This window comes from Nicotiana tomentosiformis, chromosome 5, assembly GCF_000390325.3.
Source record: "Nicotiana tomentosiformis chromosome 5, ASM39032v3, whole genome shotgun sequence".
In the NCBI taxonomy this organism is placed as follows: Eukaryota; Viridiplantae; Streptophyta; class Magnoliopsida; order Solanales; family Solanaceae; genus Nicotiana; species Nicotiana tomentosiformis.
Window position 1 is genome coordinate 38,266,193 of NC_090816.1, and position 15,471 is coordinate 38,281,663.

Genomic DNA, 15,471 nt, shown 5'->3' on the forward strand with positions numbered 1-15,471 from the left:
GTGCAAGGGATACCGTATATGTCCACTCTATAAACTGTATGCACACCAGCCGGGAGCACTTGGTGCACAGGATAAGCCCTTTTAACAGCAAATGTTATCCATCTTGTTACTTCCGGTAAAACTTTGATGTGAATATATAGTTTGAAGGGAAAAAGCATATGGTAATTAGACGGATTGTTCGACTGACAATTGATAATGATCCCTGGTTGACAATTGTTCGACGGATCAAGAAAGAAATTTTGGCTTCAACATCATCAAAACATGCAAATTTGAATCGACAGAAGAAGGTGACTCCATAATATCAAGACTTATTCCAGATACACACACTCCAAAAGATGTGGAGAGCAAGCTGGTACACAGGGATCTATAAGACAAAATACTTCCACAGTTACAAGGGAATGTCTAAGAAGATAAATATATGCCAAACTCAAACTAAAAGGAGACCATGTTACAGAGGGACTTGCACATTCATGGCCATATTCAGCACACTAGACCTACGATGACCGTAATTGAGACAATAGTTTCCCTTTTTGGCATATCGTGATAGAGTCTAATACAATTTCTCTGAGCTTTTCCTCTATATCTTCAACAGGAAGGGTTGCATCAATAACCTACAATACAGCAAAGACAACATTAAAAAAAAACAGTTATTGCCCCAGCTTTGGATGTGATGCTTATACGAGCAGCTATACAAGGTTAATCTGTTATCTTGTAAATGAAAGTAATTAATGTATCAAAAGCTTCAAAGAATATAAGATCAGAGTCTTCACTAATAGGATATAATCAATTCACATAGCATAAGTTTATAAGGTGTAATATAATGCTTTTATATTAACCTTAATAACCATACTCATGTAATGGATACAAAAAAATTGATAGGAAACGTCCAAACAAACTCAAAGAGTACTGAAGTAAAACTAAAAAGTTAGTATCAATGTTTAATATCATATCACTTGCTACATAACCTTTTATTAAACCATCATTTGTTGTTGCACCTAGAAGAAAACAAAGGAAGGAAAACTACCTTCCACGAGGAATCATGAAGAGTCAAATAAGACTTGGCAACCTTTTTTTGAAACTCAAGCTGCTCATATCTCTCACCTCCATAACCTCCTCTCTCTGCGGCTTTCTGGTTATTTTCAAGACCAAATCATCAATATCCACAATCAAATCACTACAGGAGCATATCTTTCATATAATAAAATGACTGATGAAAAAGAATATATATTTACAAGTGAAGCAATGGTAACCTGCAAACAACTGGAAATATAAACCGATATAGCAAAAGGCTTTATCCTGGATTAGAAATGAACATATCTGACAGGACCAGAGATTGCTTAAGAAATCCACATCCATCCAGATTTAGACTTCAGTTGTGGAAATTTCAATTCACAGACTATCTCCTAAACATAAGGCGAGCGAAGAAAAACAAGACTAGATAATGAAAACTACCTCAGGTGATATGTCAAGGTATACAACCAGATCCGGAGCTAACAACCCTATCTCTGGAGCCTGCGGTAAAAGATCTCATTGCTAAAACTGATTTGAGAAACCAAATAGCAATGTTGAGGAAGTAAGACTCGATGTTACCTTACACCATTCAATATCAAGTCCCTTGGCAGATGAGAATGCTACTCCAGAATAAGAATAGCGATCAACAATGAGAGTAGTTCCACTCCTCAGCTTATCCTCCATTAACATTCTGCAGAATGGGAAAGCAAAATTAGAACTATCTGAATGCACCAGCTTAACAACACTGAGCTGATCTGACTGAAAATTCCTACAGAAACAATTGGAAGTGGAAGTAAAACTGTTCGCAAACAAAACAGGTAAATCTTTCTGTTAAATGACAATAAAATTCAATGCAATATTGTTAAAGAAAATGAAGACTGGTACTTAAATAGATACCAAGATAATAAGTTTTATTGTTTTGGTTGAAGCCTTATGTTGAAGACAAGACTATTGGCAGGGAATAGATAAAAAAGCAAGCAAAAGGTCATTAACACTTCCATTTTGGTTAGAAGATCATACCATACTCAAAAAAGGTACATGATTAATTGCGAGGGAAGGAAAGTCAAAGAAAATCTTTCAACAATCTACGGGAATTTTTTCTCCTCCACTGCGGACTCTAGCCAGATTCCAGCTGGCACACAGGTTGCAAACTCGGGGGAGTATGAACACGCCCCTTACCCTCCTCCCAACTTAAATACCAAGTTTTATCCTTGGCAGAGTTAACACGTGACATGCGCCTAAGCCACATATCACTTGCTGGGTCCTTTTTACTAAACCAAAACCCTAAAGCAACAACCTAAGATAGTTGAAGAACACAAATGCATATTATAAATGCTCGTCTGTTAATGCCATACTTTCCTGGAAAAAATGACAATCTATGCAGAGAGCTTGTCAAGTAGCTATTTTAAATAGATAGTAGCAGAGAGAACGTCAACACCACTTGGTTCATCTTTCGATGTTATACAGAGATAATTTTAGCTCTCTGTCAAAAACTGAAACATCTGCTTATTAGTTCGAAACTAGCACGGAAAGAGTATGAGAATAATTCACGAGTAGCTGGCCTGCATTTCCACACATGTCCTCTAGTGACATCACAGTTTGAGTCTGACAAATTTCTAAATGATTTACTGCGGTTCAAAACAAGGGAATTGCCAAACTAATGGGCACACCTCTTCTCCCAACGATTTGCACTGAATAGAAGATGGATCGCATGGTCATCCAAATGCGACTGGTTAGCAAGATAAGAAGAAATCATTTGCCCAACACCTGTATTTCTGTCAGGAAATCTCCATGATTCAACTGAATATCCTTGCTCATCAAGGTACTTGTATAGTCTGCTAGATTGTGAAGTCTTCCCACAGCGGTCAAGCCCTTCTAAAACAATTAAGGCACCTCTTGAACTGCTGTTTTCTTTGTTTTCCATATGAATATTTCTTGAAGGCTTGAAAGTTAACTTCAAATTCAAACTAGACTTCAATGAACCCTGAGCCGCTACTACACCAAATTTTCTGGGAAAAACAGAAACTGTATTAGCACAAAGCTTTCGCAACCAAACAAGTTTACTCCACTTCTTTAATTGTCTGGTATAAATAAAAAATATGACATACTACATAAATAAGTCCAATGACATATAGGGCAAAACTGTGAAGTTCTGATACGTATCTGCATGTAATAACCACAGTTAGTGGAGTAATCATAGTTAAATTCCATAGTTAAATGATAAGGAGTAGTCGAGTAAGTAGTTAAAACTGTTAGTTGAAGGTTGTTAGAAGAGGCACGTGTGGGTCATGTAACTTCCAGAAGTTAGTTATAACTAACTAACTGCACATCACGTGGATTCACCTATATAGCTCACAAAACCTTCCTTTTGTACTCAGCTATTGTTGTGAAGATTAATAACAATCTCTCTTCTCTATTCTCTCAAATCGATCGAGCTTCATTAAGCTCTTGGAACCACTGTTCAAGAGTAGTTCTTCTCGTTACTCTTTAGGTGTTCCTTCTTCTTTTTAATTCCAGAATTTCTGGTGCGTATCATTGGTATCAGAGCAGTGATTCCTTGGCTGCAATAATGGGTGATCATAGCACGCGAATGGCAGAATTACGCAAGGATGTTGATAGCCTCAAAGGCTCTGTAGATTCTGTAGTTCACACAGTTGCAGAATTGAGTACTTCAGTGGAAGCAAAATTTGTCCAAGCATTGGAAGAGATTAAGAAGATGATGCTTGTCAATGGAGAGAACCACGTGCAGAATGAACCAGTAATAGATAGAGGTGAAGAAGTTCTGAGAAATCGCACAGAGAATCGAGTAGCCAGAGCTGTCGAACATCAACCTCCCTTTAGGAATTATCAAGTGGATGTGGCCATCTCTAAATTTGATGGAACTGGGCTGAAGGATTGGCTCTATAAGTGTGAGCAGTTCTTCGATGTAGGCGAGACTCCTGAAGATTTAAAGGTGAAGTTGGCTTCTTGTAAACTTGAAGGCCGAGCTCTTCAATGGAATCAAGGATTCATGAAATCAAGGGTTACAAGAGAGTGGCCTCGCCGGGGGAGTATGTAGGGTGTCTCTATTCCAGATTTGAAGCAGAGTTGTTTGACGATCCAATGGGAGATTTCAAAGACCTAAGGCAGGTAACAACTGTTCAAGAATACATTGACCTTTTTGATGAATTGTTTAATAGAGTAGAATTGCAAGATGAATATGTTGTTAGTTGCTTCATAAGGGGACTGAAGTTCGAAATTGGACTGCCTGTTAAAATGTTGAATCCTAGATCCTTAGCCAAAGCCATTAGCCTAGCAAGAATTCAGGAACAAACTTTAGAAATCCAAAAACATGTTTTCTTTTCAACACCTATTTTGCCAAACCCCAGAAATAATCCTAGAAACTTTCCAGTGAAACCATCTTCTTCTCACTTTGGATCAAACCAGTCTCTCACCCAACCCTCTGCTCAAATCTTTCCAAAACACCAACACCCTTATCCCAATAATCCTAAACTACCCTACAAAAATGCTAAACTCTTAACTCATGCTGAAATGGATGAGAGGAGGAGTAAAGGATTATGTTTTAACTGTGATGAGAAGTACACTCAAGGCCACATCTGCAAGAGAAGACAATTGTTTTCCATGGAAGTGGATGAGGGCATTGAACCAGTAGAGTTGGATGAAGAAGTGATGTTGGATCCTGCAGAATTACTAACCATGATAGCACAAGGTTTAAAAACTGATTTTGAAGGTTCCATCCTACCCCATGTATCTGTGCATGCTATGAATGGTATTCATGATTTTAGAACCATGAGAGTGACAGTCTCTATTAAGGGAAAAGCAGTACACGTACTTATTGATACTGGCAGCACCCACAATTTCTTGGATCTCAATACTGCCAAGAGATTGGGATGTGCTTTGACTGCCATCTCAACATTTGCAGTTTCAGTAGCTGATGGCAATAAGGTACACAGTCACTATGTGTGCAAGAAATTGATATGGAAAATGCAGGGCGTTTCCTTTGATTCAGACATGTTAGTGCTGCCTATTGGAGGGTGTAACATGGAGCTAGGAATTCAATGGTTGATCACACTTGGAGATATCATGTGGAATTTTAGGAAGCTCAAGATGGAGTTCACTATCATGGGCCAAAAGATATCTTTGAGAGGCATCCAACCTCCTGTTGCTAAGCTAATCCAATCTGGCAAGATGGATAAGTTGCTAGCTAAACCTGCAGAGTTATGTATGATATCAGTAGAAATTCTAACAGAAGAATCAGCAGAGGAAGGTGCCAGCTTGTTCTCTTTGGAAGGTCAGTTGGAGACTCAAAGTGAACCTACAGATCTGCAGCTTGTACTACAGAAATATAATGATTTGTTTGAAGAGCCCAGCAAACTTCCTCCTTCTAGGATGCATGATCATAAGATTATCCTGAAGGAAAGCACTTCCCCAATTAACAAGAGACCTTATAGGTATCCAACCATCCAGAAGAATGAAATAGAGAAAATGGTGGATGAGATGTTAGGTTCTAGTGTAATCAGACATAGCACCAGCCCTTATTCCTCACCAATTGTGATGGTAAAAAAGAAAGATGACACATGGAGGATGTGTGTGGATTACAGGGAATTGAATGATTGCACAGTGAAGGACAAGTTCTCAATCCCTGTCATTGGGGAACTATTAGATGAACTGCATGCAGCTAAGTATTTGAGCCTGACATTCCAAAAACTGCTTTTAGAACTCACCATGGCCACTATGAGTTCGTGGTCATGCCCTTTGGCCTAACTAATGCACCCTCAACATTCCAAAGCCTAATGAACCAGATATTTCATGACTTCCTTAGAAAATCAGTCTTGGTTTTCTTTGATGACATTCTTATATACAGTTCTAGCTGGGCAGATCACCTAATTCACCTTGAGAAAGCTTTTCAAGTATTGAGATCACATGTGCTCTATGTTAAGAAAAGCAAGTGTGCTTTTGGAGTGAAACAAATAGATTACTTGGGCCATGTAATCTCTGCAGAGGGAGTTGCTATAGACAATTAGAAGGTGGAAGCAGTAGTGAACTGGCCTCAACCAACTACCCTAAAGAGCTCGAGGGGTTTCTTAGGTCTCACCGGGTATTACAGAAGGTTTATAAGAGGGTATGGTATTATTGCAAGACCCTTGCATAATCTGCTGAAACAAGGTAATTTCAATTGGAATTCTGCTGCCACTCAAGCAGTTGAAGACTTGAAAAAGGCACTCACTACAGCACCTGTTCTGGCACTACCTGATTTCAACAAAGAATTTATAGTAGAAACTGATGCTTCTGGTTCTGGCATTGGGGTAGTACTAGCTCAAGATTGCAGACTTATAACAAAGCATTGTCAGCCTATGAGAGGGAGTTGCTGGCATTGGTCACTGCAGTCCAAAAATAGAGACCTTACCTACTGGGGAGACACTTTGTAATCAAGACTGACCACCACCAGTCTCAAGTATCTTCTAGAACAGAAAATTACCACCCCCAGCCAACAAAAATGATAATCAAACTATTAGGTTATGATTACACCATCTGAAGTTGTCAACCGATGTTTGGAATGCTACTTGAGGTGTATGACCTTTGGAATGCTACTTGAGGTGTATGACCTTTGATAAACCAAAGGAATGGCCACATTGGTTGCCTCTTGCAAAATTGTGGTACAACACCACCTTTCACTCAGCTACCAATATGACTCCATATGAGGTTGTTTATGGTCAGAAACCACCTCCTCTACTTCCTTATTACCAACCTTTTGATTCCCAGCTGGATGTGATTGACAGGAGCTTGCATGCAAGAGAAGCCACATTAAGAGCTTTAAAGGCACACCTGGAGAAAGCTCAGCACAGAATGAAAGTGCAAGCAGACAAGGGCAGAACTGATAGAAACTATCAAGGTGGTAAATGGGTCTTTATCAAGTTACAACCTTACAGTCAGCTCTCCTTAAAGAACCATTCTTATCAGAAATTACCTGCTAAGTTCTTTGGGCCCTTCCAGATCATTGCCAAAGTAGGACAGGTGGCCTACACTCTAGCTCTACCTCCACATTCTAAGATCCATCCAACTTTCCATGTTTCACTGCTCAAGAAAAAGCTGAGAGCTCACACTGCTTCTGTGACATTGACTGTGATCCATTCTGACTCAGGCATGTCCTGCTAGAACGTGAAGCAATAGAAGGTTGGCCAAGAAGCATGGCAAGTGTCACGGGCGTGGTTTCTGTCCGTCGAAACCTGCCTGTGCGGCAGTCAAGTCGCTCACTTGACTTCAGCCTTCTCACAACACTCGGCCAAAATTACAGCAACTTTGGACTTAGAATAATTTCGGGCAGCTTCGGCGTAGTAAGTCTTTTGAACTGATTTAGGCAACAAATGAAAAGTAAGGCAACGGTAAATTTACAAGAACACAAGGCACAATTTACAGGAATTTCTTCCCAACTTTGTATTTAACTCGAGCATACAAAGAAACTCAAACTCAAGTACAACCCGTGTACAAAAATGAAGATCACTCTTGGCCCTCACAAGACTACTCTTAGCCTTAGGTGTTTTCACTCTTGAAAACAGACTTAGAAACTCTTTCCTAAGTTAAACATGCACTCTTACACGTTTTTGGGACTCTTTTAAGACTACTCTTAGTCTTAGATCTCAAGACTCCTCTCTCTTGTCTCTTGATCACGAAAATGCCCCATATATATAGATATATGGGACTGTCACTGGCAGATTTGAAGGGGCAACTTACAAAGGGGCAACTCATTCTAGTGCTTGTCCCACTTCAAGCACTAAATCAGCACTTAACCATTTAATGGGGCACTCACCCACGAAATGGCCCTCTTCAGCACTTACTCTGTTTTGTGGAGCAGTCATCCCTCTTTGTGGAGCACTTAGCCCTTTGGTGGATCATTGGCCCCACCACCCACTGAAACAAGCCTGCCACACAGCATTGCTAAATCTGTTATAACTTGTAGTTGACATCCCCCAACTACTTGGGCCTTTGCCCACACGAAATAATAGATACAAGCACTATACAGACATGAGTACAAGTCATTACAAAAACATAAACGCCCTCTACTTTGGCATGTGCACTACATGTGCCCATTTCACTTAGTCAGTTGTTGCACGCCCAAGGCTGGCATTGTGCCCAGCCTTGGCGCCTTTTGACATTGCTCCGCACCAATGCCTTGTACGCAACCTGCTGCCCATGATTTTGCCGCACACGCCGGACACTCTTGTCGCACGCACGTTGCCTTAGCCGCGTTTCTGCCTTGTCTTTGTCAATACTTGTCTTACCCGTGCCATTGCTTGTCTTTTGCCTCACATAGCCTTGCCTTAGCTATTGAGACTCCTCACTATCATTCCGCGCTATCTTGATTTAGCTTAGCCTGTACTTGGCGCTACCACAAACCGAATCGCCCGTACCTTTGTCTTTGGCGCGCATGCTTTGCCATGCCGCACCAATTTGCCCACACTGCCTCGTCAAGCATTTGCCAAGCTGCTTTGCCTCTTCAAAGCCTTGGTCCTCGCTTGCCCATTTCTCTTTTGCCTTGGTGCTATCTCGCACACCTTAGCTTGGCAACACTCTTGCTGCCCTTGACAACGCTCTCATTGCCAAGTAAATCCCAAAGAGGCGGAGGGCTAACAAACCACCCGCACCCTTTGAAACTCGACGTCCTCGATTAACTCAACCTATGAGTCCTAAGGGGTTGACAATCAACGCCCCTCGGTCTCCTCTGTTCTCAGCCATAATTGCATTGACACCCGACATTTGTTTGTCACCGGTCATTGCCTCCAATGCAGCCCTCCTATCTGCGGCAGTCATAGCATTCAACACTGCCTTCTTTGGGAAGTCTCTTGCTCGATGTGGCCCATCACAAAGGAAACAGCCACTGAACCTGCCCTTCTCTTTGCTATTGGAAGTTCCAGCCTCCTGTTTTCCCTTCCCCTTGTCTTCATTAGCATTGTTATTTTCACTCTTCTTCCACTCCCTTGCTTTGTCCTTCTTTCCGTCGTTGGACTTAGAAGTAGAAGAATCTTCTCCCAAGTGAAAATCATCCAATACATCAGCCGTAATCACGGCACTTGCGAGGTTTTGTATATTCTGCCTATGCAATTCCAATTGTGCCCACTGTTGCAGCCCACTCATGAAGTTGTGCAATTTGTCTTCTTCCGACATATTGCTTATACTCAGCATCAAAGAAATGAATTCTTTGACATAAGCTCTCACTGATCCGGTATGCTTCAACCTTTTCAGTTTGTCCCGAGTAATCCAGGACGTATTGTTTGGAAGGAATTGATCCTTCAACTCCTTTCTGAGTCGCTCCCACGACTCGATCTTTGGTCGGCCCAGGCTTTCATCTTCGGCTACACGGGTGCGCCACCATAACTTAGCATCTTCACTCAAATACATGCTAGTCAAGGTTACCTTCTCTTTTATGTCTTTCACACGAATAGCCTGAAAGTACTGCTCCATATCCCAAAAAAAATTCTCCAACTCGCGTGCACTCCTTGCACCTCCAAATGCCTTTGGTTCAGGAATTTTTACATGGAGACGATCAACACCACGTTGAGCAGCATCCTCGCCCACAGCACATCTTAGCACCACTGTCTCGCATTTCAAGTTCCCATTCTCTTGACTCAGCCTTGCCAATTCCGCCTCAAGGTTGGCAAGCCTTGTCATGAGGGTCTCAATTTCGTCACCTTCGGGGGCATTCCCAATCAATGCCTCCAATTTTATTAGCCTCTCCCGCAGTTCAACATTACTACCAGCCATGTTTTCGAACAAGACCACTAGATTTGCTACTGCTCGTCGTGCCTCCGTCACGAACTTGCACTGCTCTGCACTGCTCCCAATTCAGAGTAGCTCTCGATCAGCTCTGATACCAGTTGTATCAGAGTGGTTCTGCTTCGGCTCTGATACCAGTTGTCACAGGCGTGGTTTCTGTCCGTCGAAACCTGCTTGTGCGGCAGTCAAGTCTTTCTACTACTTAGGCCTTTTCCCACACGAAATAATAGATACAAGCACTATACAGACATGAGTACAAGTCATTACAAAAACATAAACGCCCTCTACTTTGGCATGTGCACTACATGTGCCCATTTCACTTAGTCAGTTGTTGCACGCCGAAGGCTGGCATTGCGCCCAGCCTTGGCGCCTTTTAACATTGCTCCGCACCAATGCCTTGTCCGCAACCTGCTGCCCATGATTTTGACGCACACACCCGACACTCTTGTCACACGCACATTGCCTTAGTCGCGTTTCTGCCTTGTCTTTGTCAATACTTGTCTTACCCGTGCCATTGCTTGTCTTTTGCCTCACATAGCCTTGCCTTAGCTATTGAGACTCCTCGTTATCATTCCGCACTATCTTGATTTAGCTTAGCCTGTACTTGGCGCTACCACAAACCGAATCGCCCGTACCTTTGTCTTTGGCGCGCATGCTTTGCCATGCCGCACCAATTTGCCCACACTGCCTCGTCAAGCCTTTGCCAAGCTGCTTTGCCTCTCTCAAAGCCTTGGTCCTCGCTTGCCCATTTCTCTTTTGCCTTAGTGCTATCTCGCGCACCTTAACTTGGCAACACTCTTGCTGCCCTTGACAACGCTCTCATTGCCAAGTAAATCCCAAAGAGGCGGAGGGCTAACAGCAAGGCATGTAACGACCCGACCGGTCGTTTTGAGCTCTAACGCGTCGTTCAGCGGTTTGAGGCCCTGAGCAGCTTCACTTCAGGTATTATGACTTGTACGCGTGATCGGAATTTAATTTCAGGAAGTTCGGGGTTGATTTGGAAAGAAAATTCTAATTTTGGAAGCCTTAAGTTGGAGAAATTGACTAAAGTGTGATTTTTGAGTAAACGACCTCGGAATCGAGATTTGAAGATTCCAACAAGTTCGTATGATGATTTTGGACTTGGGCGTATGTCCGGATCGGGTGTTGAATGACCCGGGGGCGTTTCGGCGCCTATTATGGAAGTTGGAATTTTGGAAGAATTTCATGAAAATTGGGTTGAGGTGTATTTCAATGTTATCGATGTCTGTTTGGGATTCCGAGCTGGGAATAGCTCCGTATGGTGATTCTGATATTGAGAGCACGTCCGGAAGTGGATTTGGAGGTCCGTAGGTCATTTCGAAGTCATTTGGCGAAAGTTAGAAATTTGAAGGTTTTGGAAAGTTTGACCAGGAGTGGACTTTTTGATATCGGGATCGGATTCCAATTCCAAGAGTTGGAGTAGGTCCGTAATTTCAAATGTGACTTGTGTGCAAAATTTGAGGTCAATCGGACGTGATTTGATAGGTTTTGACATCGATTGTAGAAGTTGAAGTTTCAAAGTTCACTAAGTTTGAATTGGAGGGTGATTCGTATTTTTAGCGTTGTTTGATGTGATTTAAAGGCTCGACTAAGTTCGTGATGTGTTTTGGGACATGTTGGTATATTTGGTTGAGGTCCCGAGGGCCTCGGGTGGATTCCGGATGGTTAACGGATCGAGTTTGGACTTGAATGAAATGTTGAGGCAGCTGATACCTGGTGCAATCGCACCTGCGTGAAAAGGGCCGCAGGTGCGAGCTCGCAGGTGCGAGCCACGAGTCACAGGTGCGAAGGAGAGGAGGCTGGTCATCAACCGCAAGTGCGGAATATTTGGGCGCACCTGCGAAGGTGCAGGTGCGAAGTGGGCAACGCAGGAGCGGGCGATGGGCGCAGGTGCAACGCATGGACCGTAGAAGCGGACGCGCAGATGCGGGACTGTTGGGCCGAGCTGGAGCCGCACTTGCGATGGAATTTCCGCAGGTGCGGAGCCGCAGAAGCGGCTATTTGACCGTAGGTGCGAGGATCGTTGGGCAGTGAGGTTTTATAAAACGGGGTTTTGGCTCATTTTCACTTCATTTTCGTCCATGGGAGCCGATTTTGGAGCACTTTTGGAGTGCCATATTCATCAACTATAATGGGGTAAGTGATTTCTTCACATTGTGAGTTAAATACATGGTTTTTACATGGATTCAAGCATGAAAATTTGTAGAAATTTGGGATTTTGAATAAAAAACTTGAAATTGGTATTCTTGGATTTTGATCACAAATTTGGGCATGAAATTGAAAATAAACTATATATTTGAGTTCGTAGTGCTATGGGTAGTGTTTGTCTTCGAAAATTTTCGGAATCCGGGCATGTGGGGTTTGCTTTATCGACTTTTCGAGTGGAGTTGAAAATTGTTATAAATTGATTATCTATGAGTATTAGAGTATATTTGATTGGGTTGCATCTTAATTGACTGGTTTGGAGCGACGGGCATCGGTTTGAGGTGTTAGAGAGGCTTTGGAGCCGGTTATGGAATTTCTGAGTGAGGTAAGTCTCTTGTCTAACTCTGTGAGAGGGAAATTACCCCTAGGTGATATGTTTGATGTGTGCTACTTGTTGTGGGGACTACGTACGCGCGAGGTGACGAGAGCCCGTACGTAGCTACATTCATGTTATTGTCCGGGTAGTCTTAAGTTCACATCATGCAACAGTTGTACTATTTGAGTAGTCTCTCGCTTATTAATTCCCCTGCTTTACATTCTATTTGAGACTAGACTTGCTATTGTAGAGACTTCACGGGTTCATGATTAGCCATCAGATAATATTCCTCCTCTTACGGCATGGCTCCGGTATATATATATATTTCATGGAAAGGTTTTCATTAAATAAATTACAACTCACACGTTTATTCGTGAGTGGGGTCAAGGACCCATCAAAGTTTCTTATTCTTATAGGATCGGGTCGTTCGCCTCGACAGGATTATGTATTTCACTTCTTATGGGATCAGGCCGTTCGCATCGGCAGGGATTATGTATTTCACTTCTTATGGGATCGGGTCGTTCGCCTTGGCAGGAATTTGTATTTTACTTCTTATGGGATCGGGCCGTTCGCCTCGGTAGGATTTATGTACCACACTCTCATGGGAGCGGGCCGTTCGCCTCGGCAGGTTAATTGATTATCATATGGTTCGGGCCGTTCGACCCTCGGCAATGCACAATTTTATTATTATATTGGATCGGGCCGTACGCCTCAGCATTTCCTATATCACATTCCCATGAAATCATGCGTAAAACTTGGCAAAAAGCCAGTGTATCTGTAAATTCCGGATATGAATTATGGTAGCCACTTGATGAGTTTCACTATACCTATATATATGCTCCGGTTAAGGAGGGAATTTCTAATGAAGAGCTTGAGTTCCTCGTAAAGAGAGGGGATTTCACGTGATCTATATTTGTCTATTTCACTTACTTACTCTGCCTCATATTTGCTACCTCTTTATTGTACCTCATGTTGTTGGACCACTGGTGAGTGTCGATGTCGACCCCTCATCACTATTTCTATGGGGTTAGACTAGATACTTACTGGGTACACGTTGCTTACGTACTCATACTACACTTGCTGCACATTTTTGTACATGTACATATATGTCTAGAGGCCATGTGAGAGCAGAGGCGTGTATACATGCGGGGACCTAGTGAGCTGCATTCCATTTATTGACCCGCAGCCAACAGAGTCTCCTTCAGAGTATTTACATTTTTCCTGTACAATTTGTATTTCGGACAGCTGTTGTATTTTATTTTATATTCCTAGTTAATGCTCATACACTTGTGACACCGAGTTTTGGGATAATTATGGGTTGTTCTGTATTGAATTTGTTAAAAGTATTATTATTTACTCTGTAAATCCTCATTCTTTACTATTTAAATTGAAGGAAAATATGATTTCAAAAATATTAAAAATGAGAACCCAATTAAGCAATTATTGTTGGCTTGCTTGACAGTGGTGTCCGGCGCCATCACGACCCTTATGGTCGTGACAAGGCAATAGCACAAGTCCTTGTCAAATGGATGAATGTTGCACTAGAGGACAACACTTGTGAGGATCTACAAGATTTCAAGCTCAAGTTTCCACTTTTTAATCCTTGAGGACAAGGATTGTCTAAAAAAGGGGGGTATTGATACGTATATGAATGTAATAACCACAATTAATGGAGTAATCATAGTTAAATTCCATAGTTAAATGATAAGGAGTAGTCTAGTTAGTAGTTAAAACTGTTAGTTGAGGGTTGTTAGAAGAGGCACATGTGGGTCATATGATTTCAGAAGTTAGTTATAACTAACTAACTACACATCACGTGGATTCACCTATATAGCTCACAAAACCTTCCTTTTGTACTCAGCTATTGTTGTGAAGATTAGTAACAATCTCTCTTTTCTATTCTCTCAAATCGATCGAGCTTCATTAAGCTCTTGGAACCATTGTTCAAGAGTAGTTCTTCTCGTTACTCTTTAGGTGTTCCTTCTTCTTTTAATTCCAAAATTTCTGGGTCATATCAAGTTCCCATCATTTAGCTTAATCCCATTAATCTACAACTCTAACATGTAAACTTCTACATGGTATAGGAAAACACGCAGACACTATTGTAATATGCTCTAGCATTTAGCTTAACGTCATTTTGTTTTTTTGGATCAATTAGCTTAACGTCATTAAAACTACAACTCTAACATGGAGACACATAGTATTGGAAAACATGCAGATAATAATGTAATATGCTCTTAGTGGGTCTATTTATGACGATTGATTGTAGTATCCGGGTTAGATTTTGCACATCTCGACTATTCCACTGAGTACCTACTCTTAGTGGAATTCTTTCAAGCAAACTATGCGTTGCATCCATTACGTGAATTTCCGTCTAGATAAAGACATAAATGTATGTACGGTTATACGTTGCTTATTAGAATCTCGTACTTCTCGCTATGAAGTTCATTTACGCAATAATACTACTCCTTCCGTGCCATATAATGTTTGCATTGTTCTACATTTTTAAAACCTGTGGTTTTAAAACAAGTCATACATATTTGTGTGACTATAAATCATCTCATTAAGGGTAAAATAAAAATTTTAAAGTTCAATTAGTTTTAAATATAGAAATGAGTTTTTTTGGGCAGATTAAAAAGAAAAGCGGTCACATAATTTGAGACAGTGGTAGTAATAGTAAAGTAGCTAAATGGCAATTGGTAAAGAAATTTTGAATGGACAAAGGACAAAGACAAGTCATCAAACAAATCAAAGAAAAACCTGCAGCGGATCATACAGTTTCTACGGACCAAACAAAACTGGGATCGATCAATGAACATCCAGGTATAAAATGTTCACTGAATTAAGAAATTGAGCGTTGAGGAAACTTACAAAGCCTTGCTGATGGTGAAATTGCAGGCATATCTCATCTCGCCATTAAACCTACTATTCAATTTTGCGAAATCTATCGCTCCTCGTGTTTTTGTCGCCGAAATTTCCCGCGCAACGTCTCAATTTGTTCGGGCGTCTAGGGTTTTTATATGAAGGGTCAAAAGTAGCCTTCCCTCCAAGTTATGAAACTTGTAATTTGCAAATGTCACCTCCACAGTGATTAAGAATCATACTTATACCCTTCAAACCTTTGAGTGTTTTCATTCCAAACTTTT

At 41.5% G+C, this 15,471-nt stretch overlaps 1 protein-coding gene across 1 annotated transcript; it reads right to left on the reverse strand.

Moving 5' to 3' along the window:
• Nucleotides 1-268: 268 nt before the first annotated feature.
• LOC104090547 (thymidylate kinase-like) lies at nt 269-15,471 on the reverse strand. Its single transcript, XM_009595671.4, has 6 exons — nt 15,197-15,471; nt 2,682-3,020; nt 1,591-1,702; nt 1,453-1,512; nt 1,025-1,129; nt 269-611 (listed from the first exon to the last, which is right to left on the reverse strand). Exons 1-6 carry the CDS (start codon nt 15,232-15,234, stop codon nt 495-497), a joined length of 771 nt encoding a protein of 256 aa, XP_009593966.1. The 5' UTR covers nt 15,235-15,471; the 3' UTR covers nt 269-494.

What these genes read in the sequence shown, in the direction of transcription:
- LOC104090547 (XM_009595671.4), bottom strand. Translation starts at nt 15,234, where the DNA reads ATGAGATATGCCTGCAATTTCACCATCAGCAAGGCTTT. An exon ending in TTCACCATCAGCAAGGCTTT is followed by an intron (nt 3,021 to 15,196) that starts GTAAGTTTCCTC and finishes TGTTTTTCCCAG; the next exon opens with AAAATTTGGTGTAGTAGCGG. An exon ending in TTGATATTGAATGGTGTAAG is followed by an intron (nt 1,513 to 1,590) that starts GTAACATCGAGT and finishes CTTTTACCGCAG; the next exon opens with GCTCCAGAGATAGGGTTGTT.